At 36.1% G+C, this 18630-nt stretch overlaps 1 protein-coding gene across 1 annotated transcript in view; it reads left to right on the forward strand.

Annotated features, from left to right (window-relative positions):
* MYPT-75D (Myosin phosphatase targeting subunit 75D) overlaps window positions 1–18630 on the forward strand; it is a 100917-nt gene that overhangs the window by 60217 nt on the left and 22070 nt on the right. Inside the window, exons 4-5 of the mRNA XM_089096179.1 lie at window positions 11017–11165; window positions 15171–15285. Coding sequence (XP_088952305.1) covers window positions 11017–11165; window positions 15171–15285 — 264 coding nt within the window. The remainder of the gene's footprint in view (window positions 1–11016; window positions 11166–15170; window positions 15286–18630) is intronic.

Genomic DNA, 18630 nt, shown 5'->3' on the forward strand with positions numbered 1-18630 from the left:
TTAGTTTTTATTGTTCGGTTAGACCAAATAATTTCAAAATTTTTTAAAGGTGTGTCTTATTTTATTTTTAAGTAACACGGCTGCTCTTTTGTTTTCATTATCTCAGTAATGGTTGGAGTGTGTTTTTTTTTTTTTTTTTTTTTTTTTTTTTTTTTTTTTTTTTTTTTAATGAATGAATGAATGAACGGAAAAGAAAGGTTTATCTGAATCTGAAGTTAAAAAAAATTTCCATTAATTTTTCAGAATAATAATAAAAAAGTTATAGGCTGCTAAATAGTATAAACAAGAAGCAAAACATAACCGTCCTAACTAAAAAAAAGTATAAATTTTTAGGGATCATTTAACGTCAAGTTTGCGCCGAACTTTTTTTTTTATTATCATTAAACAGGCATACGAATAAAATAAATAAATATATATATATATATATATATATATATACATATATATATATTATATATATATATATATATATATATATATATATATATATATATATATATATATATATATATATATATATATATAATCATTCCTACTTCCTGGAAGTTGTTTTCTATCCCTAAACAACCATAAAAAAACCCTTTGTTGGGTCCGGACTTGCATGGAAATGCAATCGAGGCTAGGAGTGTTTTCTACATCAATACACTAGTGGCTGCAAATTAGTAATTTACATTTCGAGAGAAACTGGTACTGTTTCAACGTCATATATAAAAGAGTAATGTCAAAATATCCTATTTAGTTCAAGCGATTTTGAGTGTGCGAATCTTCCTTTATAAGAAGATTCTAAGCTGTCAACTAACTGATGCAACTTCTTTCGTACATGGGGACATAAGGGGTCTGTAAATCTTCTTTCGCAAACGCCTTATTCAGTTTGGGACAACATTTCTTCGGTCACTTGATTAGCAAACAGTCCCTGTTTGGCTTGAAATAGTTTTTTTTATCTATTTCTTAGAATAATTTTATTAAAATCTTTTAAAGTTTTTCCGTCTTAGAAATGTAAAGAATTATTGATGCTATTTTGAAAGAAAAAAGTCGTATCCTACTTGGAAATCATTCAGAATCACAGAAACACATGCACAGGAATGTATGCATGGATTTATTTCAGCTGTGGAGGGCATAGGCTCGAACAAAACAAACAAGAACGGACTCCATGAGGAAAATAAGGAGTCTATAAATCTTTTTTCGCAAACTCCTCATTCAGTTTGGAACAAAATTCTACTATTTTCTCAGTATTCTGACAAAGGAGTTATAGCTGATGCTCAAATGCATCTTCACCCTGCAGTTTTTGGTCTGCAGTATTCGTTTAGTTTATGAATGGTGTCAACAGTAAATGCAATGTCGTAAAACCCTTGAAAAATCACAATATAATGGTGTATAAAGTTTTCAGTATTTAAAAAAAAAATCAGAGTCTAAATTAAAAGCATCCGGGTTGGAGGGGAGGGTGAGTTTTGTTCATCCAGAGTTTAACTTGTTAACCCTTACCTTTCTTATTAGTATTTCCTGTGGTATTTAATTTCTTTCAGATTCTCAGATTCTTTCTGATTCAGATTTTTCAGATTCTTCATCAATTTCTTTTCAGATTCTGAATTATAGGGAAAAACCAAAATTATGGAGAATTCTGGAAAAGCCCATGGTTGTAAAGGGAACAAAAGAAAAATCTATATAGTTTAGGGCCATTGCCTCTGAGGCTGTAGGGGCAAGGCCTAATCTAAGGGGGATACCGGGTTTGAACCCCTCCCTCTCGAAATATATGTCACATTCGTACAAACGTAACAAAAATGCACGTAAACAAATTTCTGATGCTTTTGAGAAGCTACTTGTTGATAAGTTAAGAGAACACACGACTGCTATTAGTTTGTGAAACAGTAGTTTTGAAATTTTGAGCGAAATTGATTTCTTAAAATGTTTGTGCGGGAACATCGACGTTTACGGGGAGTCCTTGGGGCATATTAAATGTTTCAGGTTTGGGGATCAAGGGCCCAACTGCCACCTTCAGTCGTACACAAATGAATTTATTCGAAAATTCAATTTTAACGAGGTGCAGCATACCAACCATTTCTACTGCTAGGCTATATTGTATTTATGATGAATGGCCACATCATAAAATTGTGTGTAATGAGCTAACCCGAATAATTTAGCTTTTTTTTACTATAGTCTATGAATTCTAAGAGAATACTTATAGATGAATACTCTAAATGTAGTGGATTTGTTGCAAAATGACACTTAAATTTTATTTTTCAAAATAATGTTGCAAAAAGCATGCATAGCAGGGGGCCTTTGATTCGTCCCCTAAATCGTCTTGTTTTTTACGAAGTTTTCTATATTGACTTATAATTCGCTAGCTTTCATTTACTTGAAAAAAATTATCTTCGAAGTATTTTGTTTTCTTTTTCTGGAAAGCATGGAGAAGATGAATGTTTAAGCCATATTTTGGGACAGAAAGGCACTGTTTATGGGAACTGAAATTCTTCCTTTAAATTTTACGAAAAGCTGTTTTTTCTTTTCTTTTTTTGTCGAAACCTGGTAAAGAGCAACTCACACCCATTGGGCTACCCATGCAAAAATGTTGTCGTTCATGTTGGGGGGCTGTAAACCTCCAGTTCAGGGTTTTCAAAAATGACGATTTTAATGATGCATTTTTTGTTCCAGTTGAGCTATACTTTTGAGGGTCTCAGGAACTTTTACGAAATTCTAAGAAAAACCGTGTAATTAAAAATTGCTATTTTAAATTAGTATAATATAATAAATATTTGTCAACGGACAGTTTCATTATAAACCCGTTTTTATATTACAGCTACTATGGGCTGTAGTTCACTTTTTACTAGGTAGGATTGAATAAAATAGAAAAAAATAATTATTGAAAAAGATAAACCACCGTCGGAATAAAGTTATGTGTGGGTAGATCATCGCCATCAGACTGTATATTTATTTATTTATTTTTTTGATTTAATGTAAGAAATTTTCTTAGATAGAAAAGTTTTCTTGGAAACTACGGCTCAGATAATTATCTAGATTGTAAAAAATAGATTATAATCTAGTTTTTTTATGTCAACAATGGCGATAATGGATATTCTGTATGGGACACGATTACACGACACCTGCATGATAAATAGTTTCCAATTAAGTTTTCCACCCTGACTATTTCCAAGATATTTTAATGCGTAGGTTCTTTGGTTCGTTTTTTTTTTCTTTTTTTTGCAAATCTAACGGAAATTTGCTGTGGAAAACCTGTTCTTTGCTTCGTTTTTCTCTTTTTTTTTTTTTGCAAATCTAACGGAACTTTGTTGTGGAAAACCTGTTCTGTTCTTTGCTTTGTTTTTTTTTTTTTTTTTTTTTTCAAATATAAGGGAAATTTGCTGTGGAAAACCTGTTCGTTGCTTCGTTTTTTTTTTCTTTCTTTTTTTTTTGCAAATCGAACGGAAATTTGTTGTGGAAAACCTGTTCTTTGCTTCGTTTTTTTCTTTCTTTTTTTTTTGCAAATCGAACGGAAATTTGTTGTGGAAAACCTGTTCTTTGCTTCGTTTTTTTTTTCTTTTTTTTTTGCAAATCTAACGGAAATTTGCGATGGAAAACCTGTCATCGGTGGGAGTTGCCTCACGACCTCGTAAATAATAGGCAGGTCCCTTGCCACCAAGTTATGATAATGTATTTTACAAACATGAAGTCAATCAAGTAGTTCAGAATCCTACCGACATGGACTCTCATTATAAAATACTCAGTAATTTAAAGTTCGCCAAGCTAAATAATTTGGAAGGAAAGGCGGGGCACCCCCCCCCCCCGACCCTCAAAAGACAGTGTCCATATCCCAGCCATAGGTGATTATTAGAGGATTTTTTAAATCAAAAAGATCATCAACGCAAAAAGTGCGTATTTTTTCAGTGTATGCAAAAAAAAAATTGCAAAAATAAAAAAGAGGTCGTCATGATTAATGGCTGAGTGCTATGAAAAAACAAGAAAAAATCTTCTAAAATTTCAGTCGTTTTTTTAGTCACAAATTGAACACTATTTCACCATCTTTTCTGGTCAATAAACATGTATAAATGAGCCCAGTAGTAGTTTTTGTAATTTCTTCTAGTAATTTGTTATTACAGTTTCTTTTGTCTGAATCGAATCTTTTTCTAATATCTATTCTATTGTGCAGAAATATGACTTCTGGTAAAAAGATCAATGAATATTGGGTGACGTCAGTAGATAAGAAAGCAAAGAATTTGTTACTTAACTACCTTGACAGCTTTTTATTTGCGGAAATTCATCTAATATTTGTATTGCTTTCTTAAAAAAACATTCTGTCATTAAGTTTTTATCAAAAAGAGAGTCAACTAGCTTAGAACTCTGAAAGGTAATGTGGCTGTGAAAATTTAAGACCAGTCTGTAGAAAAATAGGTGTTTTTAGTTTTATGTTTGTTGCCTACTTTCAGTTTCCAGTACCAGATACTTGAATTAAGATTTTTCAATTGTATATATTTATTTATGCCATTAATATTAACAATTAATATTAACAATTAATATTAACGTTAATATTAAAAGCTCTTGCTTTGTAAGGTTCTGGCTATTTGGACTAATAAAAAAAACAGTTTGATTGCATGAAGCCCCCCCCCCTCCCCCCTTCCGTACGTGCCTGAATGTCTATTTGAAAAAAAAAAAACGCAAATCATTCGTATCTCGACACCCTTGTTTGTCAATGGAGTGTTCTTCCCTCGTGGGCTTGAAAATAGTAACTTTCAAGTTTTTGGAACGAAAATTTCAATTATTTTCGGATGAAATAACTGTATTGGCTCTGGAACTACTAAAAACTGACTGCTACAGCTAAAAAGTGAAGCTACAGAAAATAAAGCTGGAAATAATTTATATGTTAGCTGTCAATACAGAACTAGTATTATATCGACTTTTTGTTGGTTATGTTTCCCAATATTGACTGTAAGTGCAATCGCTACCGCTAGTGGATTAGTTTTGATTATTCGCCCGTCTCCGTACCTTTCTCAGTGATTGTGAAAATTTAGAATGCCACTTTGTAGGTACAATATGGGCTTTCATTTCATGAAAGTATATTATATTTATGTCAATAAATAATTGATTTTAAAAAGCTGTGATGGTTATGGGAAAGGGGATTAATACGACTTCGCATGGTAGAATGCTAACAAGTGGTAGATAGTTCAACAAGAAACTGCTTGGTATTCTTTTTTCGGAATTTTATTTCGCAATTTTTCCATTTATTTGCCTTTTTGTACTCAAGTACATATACAGTACTGCTTATTGCCTTTTTAACATCTTGTGGGCTCTCACAGCAGGAGTAACATGAAGAAATCTAATCTAATTCAGAGTTGTGTCTTTTTTTTTTCTTCTTATTTCACTTTTTTTTTTTCCTGTTTTTCCGCAAAAAAAGGTGAGAAATAAAGGTGGTATTATCGATGTATTACCAGATTTTATTAGCTGGTTGTTTGGAACAGTCTTTTGAACTCTTTTGAAAAGAGGCTATACTATATTTATTCGCGCATCCGTCGTTAATCCTAACCTCTTCGTTCTGAGTGATCAACTGCATAGATTCGAACTGATCTACTCTAAACTGCCTTCTTGGCTTAGCAACAGTACAGGATCTGGTATATAACATGAAGTTACTGTATTTTGTCATTTGAAAAGTTTCCGACAGAATTTGGTGTCGGATATAACTAAAAGGTCAAGAGAAAAACTGAAAACTAAAGAGGTCAAGGGATAAAGAATCAGTGTTGGCTCTTGAGCATGGCTAAGGGTTTTTTAAATACTCATTTTTGATGGTTGTCCCTGATGATTTTACGTCCTACCTGGTCTAGGCTAGAATTCCCCACGATAGTACCCGGGGTCCCACTTTTTTCCTTGCATATATCGGAGGTCTGGGGAATATTTTAGCCAACTCTCACCGCCAATTTTGTTGATGACGCAAAAACCTATAGTGCCGTGTCTTTGAACAAAGACCCTATTAATGGTTGTCTATCCCTCCAAGCAATTCTCATGGAGATTGAAAAATTATATAATACTTAGGAGGGTAACTTTAATTCAGTAAAAACAAAGTATTTGTTTATCTTACGGCCGAAGGTTCAGTGCCGTCATTCAGATTTCATCTTTAAGAATGAACCCATCAAAGTTTGGAGATTCCTCGTGGGATTTCATTTATTTACAGATCTCTCTTGGAATACTCATCTAAATCGTATCTGATCCTCTTGCGTTAGAAAGTTGACAGCGATTACTTCCTCCAAAATCGTTCTTCATCCAGCTCGACCATCCCTTTATGAAATCATGCACTGCCGGATTGTGCTACCCGCTTAATGCCAAGACTCGAAGTTTATTTGATCTCACTAAGAGTAAGTAGAAAAGGGTTAGTAGAGTAGGCTGCAATAGTACCTTAGACAAACTGTAACTTACTAATTCTGGGTTTGATCTGACTTCAGTGACTATCTTCAATAGCAAATCCATTCATGTGCCTCTGAAAAGCTTTACTTCGTGTGCCTTTGTTTTTCAAGAGGTATGCTGTTGCATACCTATGTCATTTCAACTGTACGAGGAAATATCCAGGAAACAGTTGGTGAAAAACCCACTTGGTTCAGCGCTTTGCATCCGTCTGTAACTATCTTCCTTCTGGGAAGGAAGATGGTATCCCACCAAAGCTATCTGTTTATTCCTTCAGCAAAAGGCACAGTATACGCATTGAACCTCGTGGTTAAACTGAATACGAGACTAACGGCATAACAGGTATGTTCATGCCCTGGATGCGGCGGAAAGTGTTTAAAATAGTTTTTAATGGAAGCAAGACAGTTTGAATTGTTATGGATGCACTCATGTTTCGTCCAGTTCCCTTAGAATAGCTTGAAGATTATTGGAAGACCACCCATAAAATGTTTGTAGAAAAGTGAAAGACCACCCATAAAATGTGGGGAAATAAACGTAAGCAGAAGAGGGGTGGAGAGTTGTTAGCAAGAGCCTTGGTACCCGCTGTGCTTGCCCTTAAATTTCGGGGACAAGGTAGGCAGCCTTCAATACTCCCCTTACTTCTCTCGCAGGGAAACCACCAGAAAAATATCGAATTAGTTCAACATTTGGATTAGATTAAGTCGTTTGATCTATGGAACATTTAGTGTTATTTTTTTCAAATTGTGCAGTATAAGGAAAAAGCCACACAGTGTTGCCACGACTGTTACGGTTGAATATTCTAGATAATGGCGAAATAAATTTGGCCGTATTATCGCCAAGTAGCATTGGAAAACTTACGGTACCTATTTTTCGCGTTCTTCTCGAAAAACATGGACTAGATACGTCCGGGAAAAAAGCAGACCTTGAAGCACGAATGAAATTATTGGCTGCCAAGCTACAAACGGATGGTGGCGATGGGAGAGGGCAGGCAGCTCCTCCCAGAAATGTGACGGATAAAGAATTAATTTTATCCCCTAAATCTACCCGGAAAGAACCTGCAGCTAAGAAAAGTCGAACCGATGCTTTTAGACGACGGAGGTGACTGCTGTACAGATCAAGATTTTTCTCAGGTAGAGTTGAAGCAGCTCCGCCTTGCTATGGCCGAAAAAGACAAAATCATTCAGCTTCAACAAAAGCAAATACGGCGAGGTCTCCAAATACCAACCATCCTAGGCGTTTCCCGCTGAACAATCATAGAAGACCGGTTTCTAACGAGATAGGTATTTCCCCTTTGTATTTAATGTACTCTAGCCAAAATGCTGCTCCTTCTTTCTTCTCAGGTAACGGTCAAGTTGTTCAACCCAGCCCAGTTCTCCTTCCCAACTGGATTATGGCGAACCATTAGCCATATCTTGGGGTCCCTGGAGCCCCCACGCCCGTTTGTCCCAACAAGTTCTAATAATTTGGGAAACTACCAGCATTTTTCGGCAATCTACCCCTGGTAGACAAAAAGAAAGAAATAGCTAGTTCCTACGACCTCCCTTCTTTTCTCCTTGTTAATGCCCAGTCACTTAGCAATAAAGTGACGGAACTTTCGACAAGACTAAATGATAATAGAATTGATATTTGCTGCATAACAGAGACGTGGTCTGCTAATGAATTTAACGTCCAGATAAGTAACTATAATTTTCTCGTCAACAGTAGGCGAAACAAGGAAGGTGCTGTCGTCACACATGGAGGAGGAGTAGGTATGTACATTCGAAACGATATACCGCATCAGATATATGAGGGCTCTGAGACTACCAACTACGAGTAGTTGTGGGTAATACTGAGACTAAAAGTTCTTCCCCGTAAATTTTCCTCGATCGTAGTTGGAGTACTCTATTTTCTGCTACAGGCGGGTGCTCATAGCCCATCTACAAGCATGTTTCGATGAGATTAAATTGAGACACCCAAACAGTTCTGTGGCTCTTGTGGATTGCTTCAACGACCTATGACCCAGCTGGATTGAAAGATCGCTAAGCTTCAAGCTTGTTATTCCTTGAAAAAAAAAACTCAGAAATCTGATTTCGATCTTATCCTCAAAGCTATTTTTGATATTTATAGTGATCCAGTGACGTTTCCGGGTCTTGGTAAAAGTACACACTTCTGTGTGCACTGGTCTCCCAGGGAGGAAAAGAGAATAGGAACCAAGTGAATTTTTTTAAGCCGGCCTCTGTCTGAGTCTGGAAAAGAGCTATTCGCTAAACGGGCTATTTCGAAAAACTGGAAAAGTTTGTACGAAAACTGCAATGTCAACAACATGTATAGAATATTTTCCACTGAAATACGGATAGCTTATGATGTATAGTCACAGTAAACTCAGCTGACAAGCCCTGGATTAATTCGCGCCTGAAAAGGCTGATACGCAAACGCAACAGGCTCCATAAAAAGGGGAAGATAGGTGAAGCTTCCAAGCTGAGAAATCAAATGGTCTATGAATGTAGATTGGCTGAGAAGTCCTACAATTCAAAAATGAACGAGCTTATGACCACAAACCCAGCTGGTTACTATAAAGGAATACGGCTTCTCACTGGCTCTTCTGTAAGGCACAGTGTAAGCATATACGACGAAGCTGGGACTAAGCTCGACACAACCGCTATAAATGAGTATTTTGCTCTTATTCTCAGAAGCAATCCACCGATTTCCAGCGTTCCCCCCTCGCTTTTTCCATCTCAAATACCTTTGATTTTCGCTCATGGAGTTGCATAGGTTCTTGATAGGCTTGACTCCTTTAAGGCAACTTACCCTGGAGACATGCCAGCAACCTTGTACAAAGGAAACGCAGTCTTTTTAGCTGAACCTCTCACTGGTTTTTTAAACCAGCGTATTTTGAGTGGTACCTTTCCGGATAATTTAAAAAAAAGCAGTTGTAACGCCAATACCTATAGTTTCGAATCCAAAAGGTGTGAGTGTCCTATGACCTATATCTTAGACCCCTATTGTATCTAAAGTTTTCGAACATTTTCTAAAGAAATAGTTACTAGAAGATTTCTGTGATAAAATAGATCCCTGTCAGTATGGATTTATCAAAGAATATAGCACAGTACATTACTTCATCAAAATTGTGGAAGAAGCACTGGAGCATCTAGCAAATAAAGATGCATTTGTAGAAATATTGCAAGCAGACTTAGAAAAGGCTTTTGACAAATCAAGCCATCCGGATATTCTTGAGTCAATGACAGATTTTAGACCTTTTTCAATTCGGATAGTTTATAGTTTTTTGTTGTTTTTTTTGCACGGACGGCAATAGTGTGTTAGTGCTGATGGGGTACAATCGGATTTTCTTGAGGTTTCCTGTGGAATACCCGACTGGCATGAAAATTGCAACTTGGCATGAAAGCAGAGTGAAGTTTGCAGATGATTTGTCATTGCTGATACTTCACAAGCTAGGATCCGGGATTAGTACGGATGACATAATTCGCCGTTTGGAGGCTGACTGTAAAGAAAAACGGCTTTCAATTAAAAGGAAAAAGTCAGCACTTATGAGAGTCTCGTTTTTGAAAAAGAAAGTTCCTAGTCAAAGTGATATAAATGTGTCAATTGTAAATAATATAACAATTTTAAGTGAGACTTTTAACTCAAAAATGTCATGGATGGATCATGTAAATAATTGTACTAAGAAGGCGAATATAGCGTTGCGTAATCTAGTCACATTTATAAGTTTTTTATAAACTGTACATTTGGAGTATTTTAGAGTATGCTTGTCCTGTGTGGCACCCGGGGCTAAGTAAAGAGTAAAGAAACGACCTTGAAAATGTGCAGGAACGAGCTACCCGTGTGATATTAGGTCCGGAATTCACGAATTATGGTGATAGCCTTAAAATCCTAGACCTAGATGGACTTGATGCGAGGCGACACCAGTTTACAATGGCCTTTGGACAGAAGCTTTTGGAATCAAGCAGGCATCGAGACTTGCTCCCTGAACCGGCAAGAACAGGGTGTAATACAAGGGACCAGAATAAACTCGAGCTTTGTAAGCCCGTGGCTACCAACCGATACAGATTGTCTTTTCGACAATATTTTGTGTCTCATTTTAATAAGTAAGTGACAAGGAAGAGTGATTGTTTAAATTATATTGTATCTCATTTAATTCTTGTTATTTGACATAATAAATTCGTGTCGTATCGTATGTTTTCCGGTTTTGAAAATGAATTATGATACAGAATTTTTAGGGATTAGAGATAAAAAGAATGACCTATGTTGTTTCTTTGTATATCTTAACCATATTAATATCTGTCGTACGCATTTTCACTTATTTAATGCCATGTTTCTCAAAATATAATTATTGGAATAGAACTACTGGAAGGAAACAAACCACACTCTCATACTTCAAAATCAAATGGTATTTCAGGCTTCGAAGCAGAATACTTCAGCCATTTTTGAATGACAAAATGATACTAATACCCGTTGAATGCATTTTTAGCTTTGTATGTGTATGATGAAATTCGAATTTTACTATGAATTTAATTGTTCAAAAACAGAAACGTCATACTATTGAAAAATAATTTTTCAGTAGGTTCGAGTGCATCGAATTCGGTTGCTTTGATCTAGTGCTTGATTTATTCTTAATTTCAAATCCTCGGATAATTTCAGAGCTGTATTGATAACAATGAAGAAATGCTTCTTCTTCTTCTGTTACGATCCGGAGCAAACGTCAATGCTGAAGATACAGAAAGATGGACACCCCTCCATGCTGCAGCTACTTGCGGACATAAACGTTTAGTTGACATTCTCCTTCGAAAGTAAGTTCATGGTGGAATTTTCGGTGCTTACAGCCAGACATTTCGTTGAATTTAAATTAATCTTTCAAGATAAAAAAAAATAAGAACAAAATGTTTTAAATGCTGACTTTTGGTGTCTGCTATCGAATTCGCTCTCGAGACTTTTGTTTATATTTTCTATTAGGGGATAAGATTCTAGATGAGCCGAAAAATAGAATAATCCAAAAACTAAATTCGAATTCATTTTCCTGAATTTGAATTTGTTAATTTATTAATACATATAATTGATTAATTTATTAAACTAAATTCGAATTTATTTTCCGTTATATAAATTTCAAGCAGCAAACCTTTCACGGAACGAACCTTTCAGTAAATCTTTTTAACGGATTAAAAAAGTGAAAAGGGTCCAGGGAGAAGCTGTCTTGATGTCACAGAAAAAAGAACGATTTTCTGAACAAAAAACGGAAAATTTAAAAGTAAGTAAAAATAAACTTAGCTACTACCTCGAACTACAATCCTTAGTTGCTTTAATTGGTTAAAAAGCCAGTTAAAAAAAAAGTTAAAGATACTCTAGTAGAAAGCTTCTTCCTTTTAGTTCCATTTATTTTCGTGGTTCCATCACTTTTTTTACACATTTCCTTGCCAAATTATTTATATTTCTTGAAGGGATATATCGTACATAATAATTTGATTCGGGCGGGAAGCCAACTCGTCAAAATGTCAAAAAAAATTCTTGACAAAAAAAAACAAAAATTCTTGACAAAAAAAATGTTGGCCAAAAATTCAAAAATTCTTGGCAAAAAAAAACTGCCGAATATTTTGAATGATTATAATACTAATTAGGAAAATCCCAATATAAATCTGACCCCAAATGTACAACTTTTATCATTGACAAAATTCTTATCTTTCTTAATTACATAGAATCCTTAATGTTTTCTATCTTTTCTATCTTTAGGATTAATTAAGTGCAATAAATTTTTGATCACAGAACTCAGTCTTTGACCTTTGATTAAATACAATTAGCCAAGTATTGTAATAGGAAAGCAATGACCGACGACAAAAATTAAAGTGAACGTAAAATATCCTATGTATGAGTAGTGTTATAGCCCTCTACCCCCCCCCCCCCCGCTCTCACTTTTACTGGAGTTTGGTTTAGGCTTTATGAAGAATTTAACCAAAATTTTTAATGAATAGAAACTTGGCGGAAAGACCGGAGAGTTTGAAGGGCATTACCTCTTTCATATATAGCCTAGACTATATCATGATCATTTTAAGTTTATTGTTGCTTCGTCCTTTCATTTGAAAAAACTTGCTATTTTTCTACATTAAATTTTTGTCCGTTTTTAAAACATTCATGGATCAAGGCTAACCGAAATATGAGGGTTGGTTGCTGCTTACTAAATCTTTATATCCTCATTCTAAAGGTAACGTCTGTATAAGAATACTATAAAAATGATAATCAACCGTGAAAAAAGTACACTCCTTGTATATTTTGGAATGCGGTCTGAAATGCCGAAAAGGATTTTCAAAGTTATAATGTATTAATTTATCAGAGGGGGGAGCAGTTTTTACTATAAATTTTCCTTCTAGGGCATGTCCCTTTCCTCTTCAGGCAAGAATGTTAATGTAATATTTTATTTCGTGCTTAAGATTTTTCCACAATAAGAAGAAAGCTCTTACACCCTCATCATTATATTTCTAGCAGTATCCCAATATATTTCCAAATGATGGAAGGTTCTTTCTCTCTTCTCAATCCTCTCTTCGTATCAACCTGAAAAACCCTTCACGAAAGTTTGAGCAAAAAATTGCTAAAAATTGACCTCGTCTTTGCTTTTTCGAAAACTATGAAATGCAAAGAAAAAAATTCGTCATGACGATATTTCATTGACCTGATTTATGTCCAGTGTTTTCATTTTAGAAATTACTCGAGACTTGATATGAGATTCTAATGAAAACAATAATTGATGTGTTACTAAAATCTGAAATATGTTTGTGTGACTAATATCTGATATATGTAGTCCTTACAGAAGGGGTATTCTGTGCTCATGACAAAATCTTAAGGGCGAATCTCATATTATTTTCTAAGGGTTTGGAATATAAGGAGTTTTTTTTGGTGTTTGTACCCACCTGTTGACGTGTGAAAAATTAGTATTTTTTCGTCATAGGGGATAGGGAAGACCGGCAAATACAGGGGCCAATAATTCTGCAGTACTCACAACTCCAAAAAGTGCAGAACAAAATATTGTTTTTAAGAATGCTACAGTACTCACAACTCACTACACCAAAAATGCTGCAGTACTCACAACTCCAAAAAGTACAGAACAAAATATTGTTTACTATATGCGAAATCAAAGTAACATTAATCTGTTTCATATTATTATTTATGGGATCTTCTTATTTAATGTCGCTGTTTCATCTTGAGTCGTAACTTACATCTTCAATAATGCTCAGAAATAAAATAAATACATAGTTACAATCCTGAAGGGAACGAGCTTCAATTACACAGAGCAATTATGTATGCACATCTTTAGGTTATTGATATATCCTACATATAAGAATTTTCAGTTGTTAAGCTTATACTGGGCGATGTAAAATTTGTAGAAACCATAATTCTCAGAATTATATCAGTCACTGTTTCAGAATGAAAGATTTTTATTAAAGTCTTGTCAGAACTGTATAAATTCTTGTTGGTCGCTCTCATGTAAATTCATGAAATGTAGGATGGAATCTTTGGTTTTGAAGCCGATGATGTACGGTATATTGAGGCCCTAGAATAATATAGAATCTGAGCTAGGCTAAATTTAGTCGTTTCTATACATCTTTTCTTTTTGACCAGAATACATTTTGTTTGTGAAGACAGACCGCAACAGTAGTCCCCATCTAATTTTTATATTTCTCTAGCATTGGCCTGAAGGGAAGTAAGGAGAAACTTTAGTACGCTAAGCATGCAATATATCAATTTACTCTTAAGTAGGGTGATTATTCCGAAAAAAAATAATCAATAGAAATAAAATATCTCACCTATCCTATCGTACCAAATCTGAGAAATGTATTTCTTTTTTATTGAAAGGTGATTACTCAGACCTGACAAAAAATCGTATGTAGTAATAAATAAGAATGAGCATTAATATAAAAAACATAAAAAAACATAACAGAAAACATAAAAAAACACTATTACTTCATTTTTAACCCGGGTAGATAGACTTCCGTTTGTTGCATCTTTTTGTAGGTCAAAATTTCAACTTGTGTTTACGACAGGTACCGCAAAAGGGGTTAATATCTGGGGTTAAAAGGGGTTAATTAATTATAAATCTTGGATTGTTTTAGTATAAAGGGTCGATGAATGCCAGTACGATCTAGTAAATAGAGCATTGATATAATAAGTCGAAGTCTTGCTGACGCTTAGGGATTTCATTTGGGAGGAGGAAGGGGCCACACCCTGTCTCTGCTGTCTGATTTTGAATTTCAATGCACAAAATAAAAGCATCTCTCGTCTTCAACAAAAATCGCATCAATTTTAGGATGTTTCGGTTTCACACGAAACTGAAGAACGAACCGGATGCTTCGGAACGAAGTGGAACATTTTGATATGTTCAATAAATGAAAAAATTCCAGAACTTTATATTTTTTTTTACTTTTATTTTCTTAAATCTTTTTTAAAATTATTAAATTGAATAAGCTCTACATTATTTTTTTAAATAAACTAGATTAATCTGTTAATCTATAGAAATACATTCATGCTCGAAAAGAAATGGATAAAAAAGGTTTAAATTTGGTTCTATTCTATGAACAGACGTTACTTATGCCGCACTCTTTATTTAAATGAAATTTCTAACATATAGCCGAAGTTCCATGGGAAATTTAGCCTGAAAATTTGATTTCTCTATGGTTTCAGTACCATAGCATACTTGTCATTGATTTTTTTCCTAAGACACAAACAAAAATCTTGGGATATTATTTCGTATTACTATGAATGGATAAAATTTGCCACGTTCGGTTTATGATTGATGTTTTTCTTTCATATAGAGGAGCAAATTTATTGGCAGTTAATTCAGATGGAAATATGCCCTATGATATTTGCGACGACGAAGAAACCTATTATTTCATCGAATCAGAAATGGCAAGACGTGGAATAACTCAGGTAACTTTATATCAAATTTCAATATTTCGGCTCTATTGCTTCATAAATTTATCGCTGATCATCTTTAATCATTTCTCAAATAAAGTGAAAGGACCACCACCAGGGGGTCGGGGGAGGGCAAGGGCAGAAAAGTGCCTTTGGTAAAGGTACTTAAACTCAATATTTGGCACCATACGGGGGGCAAGCCAGACCTAAGCTTGACAATACCCATGCATTCTGGGGGATAAGGGGCTCAGAACGGCCCCTTAGGATTCTAACAGCTCTTGCCTATCTTGCTAACGGTGTTATCCAATTTTACAATTATTGTCCTATTCGAATTGCCTTATTGTGCACAAGCTAGGCAACTGTTCCTTCTAATGTTACGATATAGTAGGTGTTTGAATCTCACTGGATGAAACTCAGTGGTCAGAGGTCATTGGATTAATGAGTACAAGCTATTGGGACGTCGTCTAACTTAGCGATGGAAACCACTTATAGGATTGAGGTTTGCTTCGATAGTTTTGACTCAAGATTTAAATTAACGTCCTTGGCAGGATTTCCGTATTTCATAGTGCGTCTTAATGAGGCTTTTCGTACTTGTTCTCATGGATTCAGCCCAGGCACGTATCTGGCCATTCTGCTATGCAAGGAGCTCAGGAACAGAGCTTCTATTTTTTATTGGCCGTGTTTTTGCTGAAGTAGGGAACATAGGAAGTTAGATAATAAATCGATAGACTAAAAAGGCTGTGGCTAATCGAGCTCAGGTTTCTTCGTTCGATCCCCTGTTAATGTCTATGATTGACCCAAGAGTCTCAAACTTATTTATCAATTCAATCTGAGAGTGGTTCAGTTATAGGGATAAGCAAGATTGATCGTTAGGCATGCCTTTTATCTTCTTTTTGCTCATTTCCATTGAGGATTCTACGCTAATTCTACCTCTGACAACTCATTGTAGCTCTAAGGCGCCTGAGGTCAACACAATTCATAGTCGTAATAGTTTATCGGATGTATTTACCTCATGGATCGCCACCTCTCTAGGGAGGAAGTTTTGTACCATGTAAGTTTCAATCGCCCAGAGTTTTCTGGCTCTAAAAAGGCACTGTACTGTTTTATGGCACTGGCACTGTAAAAGAGAAAGTAGACACTCAAAACAGGCGAACTTATCAAATATAGATTAGGCCTAAGACCATGGGCTTCTAATTTAGTTTTTTTAAGGCTCCCTCCATTGCGAATTACCCACTGAAAAAGATAGGCAGGAGGGTGTCACCCTCCTACCACTACCTATAAGTGAAGGTTTTTGCTTTATTAAATAAAAAATAGATAGTTATTGTGTTTCTCATATTTTATAAATTGTATATTAGGAAATGCGGGTCTGAAATAGAAATTAGGAAATTGAAATGTTCCATGCGTCTGATGAATTATATTTCTTAAGACTAATTCTCACAGTTGAGCCGTTTCTCCTATGGTGTGTTCAGGGCTAGATCTTCCATATAAGAAAATTATGTGCTTGTCGAGTATGACGCAGTATGTAGAAGGAGGGGGTTTGTAGACAAATTCAACTTGTTCTGATTTTGTTCTTACATAACTCCTTTGTGTGTTTTTATTTACTTCTCAGAACAGTTTCAACTATCACTTTTGACACGTGGACACCTTAATAAGCAAACAATGCTTTTCTTCTTTGTAAATTAAATGTTAGTTTTTCTGATGTTGCCATCCGTACTACAATATTAGTATCTAGTTTTTTAGTAAGAAAACTTTAGCTGCAAGAGCAGGGCTTACATCTCTGGCATAATCTTGTCTGGTTGGGGGAGCTCTCCGTATTCGAACTTGAGCCTTTGAGAAGATCTTTTGCAAAGATTCGAATAGGCTGCGGCTTTCAGTGGTTAAGAAGGGGGTAGGTTATGAGGATACAGGGTTTGTCCGGAAAGTAGTAGGACTAATTTTCTTTCGCCACGACTGTACTTTGGAGCGTGCGCGCTCCGACTGGATTCGGTAGAGGGTTTTCCTAGGTAACAAACGAGATACTGTTCAGTTGTCTCCCAAGCACATGGAGAGTCATGACAGTCATTGTTGCGTGACATGTTTTCTGTGAGTGGTGCAAGCCGAAAATGCAGCGTTCGTTTGAGCAGAGGTATGCGATTAAATTCTGTCTGAAACTTAGTAAATCTGTGACAGAGACGTTTGATATGATCAAGCAGGCTTACCCAGATATTACTTTAGCAAGAAGTGGAGTGTTTTGGTGGCACCAGGCCTTTTTGGAGGGCCGGGAAGAGGTCGCCGATGAAGAACGTGCTGGAAGACCTTCAACTTCGACAAAAACCGACAATGTGACTCGTGTGCGCAAAGTTTTGAACTCAGACCAAGGCCGTATCCCGGGGGGTTACCCGGTTTTAACACCCCCCCCCCCCCCGAAATTTTTGACCGAGCCGAAAATAAGTCGAAAATTAGTAAAACCTAGGTAAAAATCAGTAAAATTAGTCGAAAACTGAGTCAAAAATTAATAAAACACCCCCCGAAAAAGTCAAAAATTAGTAACCCCCCCCCCCCCCGAAAAAAAATCCTGGATCCGCCCTTGACTCAGACCGTCGACTAAGTATTCGTTTAATTGCCCAAACGTTAAATTTACCAAAATCTGTCGTTCGTGACATTGTGACATTGGGTCCATTTGAACATGCGCAAGGTGTGCGCGAAAATGGTCCCAAAAGTGCTCATTGACGACCAGAAAATACGGCAAGTGGAAGTTTGCCAAGAAAATTTGAACATGCGTGAAAGTGACCCCCAATTTTTTGAATAACGTAGTCACAGGTGACGAGTACTGGATCTTTGAGTATGATCCCAAGACAAAGAGGCAATCTTCTGAGTGGCACACGTTGGCGTCTCCTGGCCAAAAAATGGCAAGAATGAGCAAATCCAAAGTGAAAACGATGCTCATTGTCTTTTTTGACATCAAAGGTATCGTCCGCCATGAATTCGTTCCTCCTGGACAAACCGTCAACGCCAAGTTTTATGTGGAAGGGCTTAAGAGACTCAAACGAAGGGTCAACCTGGTCCGACAAGACATCGCAGCCGACTGGAAGTTACACCAAGACAACGCCCCGGCTCACACCGCCTTTTTCGTGAACAGCTACCTGACCAAGGCTGGCATCCCAACGCTTCCGCAGCTGCCCTACAGCCCAGATGTGGCCCCGCGGATTTTTTTTTTTTTTGTTTCCTTGGCTGAAAAGGCTGATGAAAGGCAAGTATTTTGAGGTGACAGAGGGGATCCAAGCAGCATGCACCGCGGCTCTCAAGGCTATTCTGGAGAATGCATATCGTGACGCCTTCAATGCTTGGAAATTGCACTGGCAGCGCTGCATTGACACAGAA

Source organism: Artemia sp. Qi Xiang Cuo, chromosome 10, assembly GCF_049724085.1.
Source record: "Artemia sp. Qi Xiang Cuo chromosome 10, ASM4972408v1, whole genome shotgun sequence".
NCBI classification, from domain to species: domain Eukaryota; kingdom Metazoa; phylum Arthropoda; class Branchiopoda; order Anostraca; family Artemiidae; genus Artemia; species Artemia sp. Qi Xiang Cuo.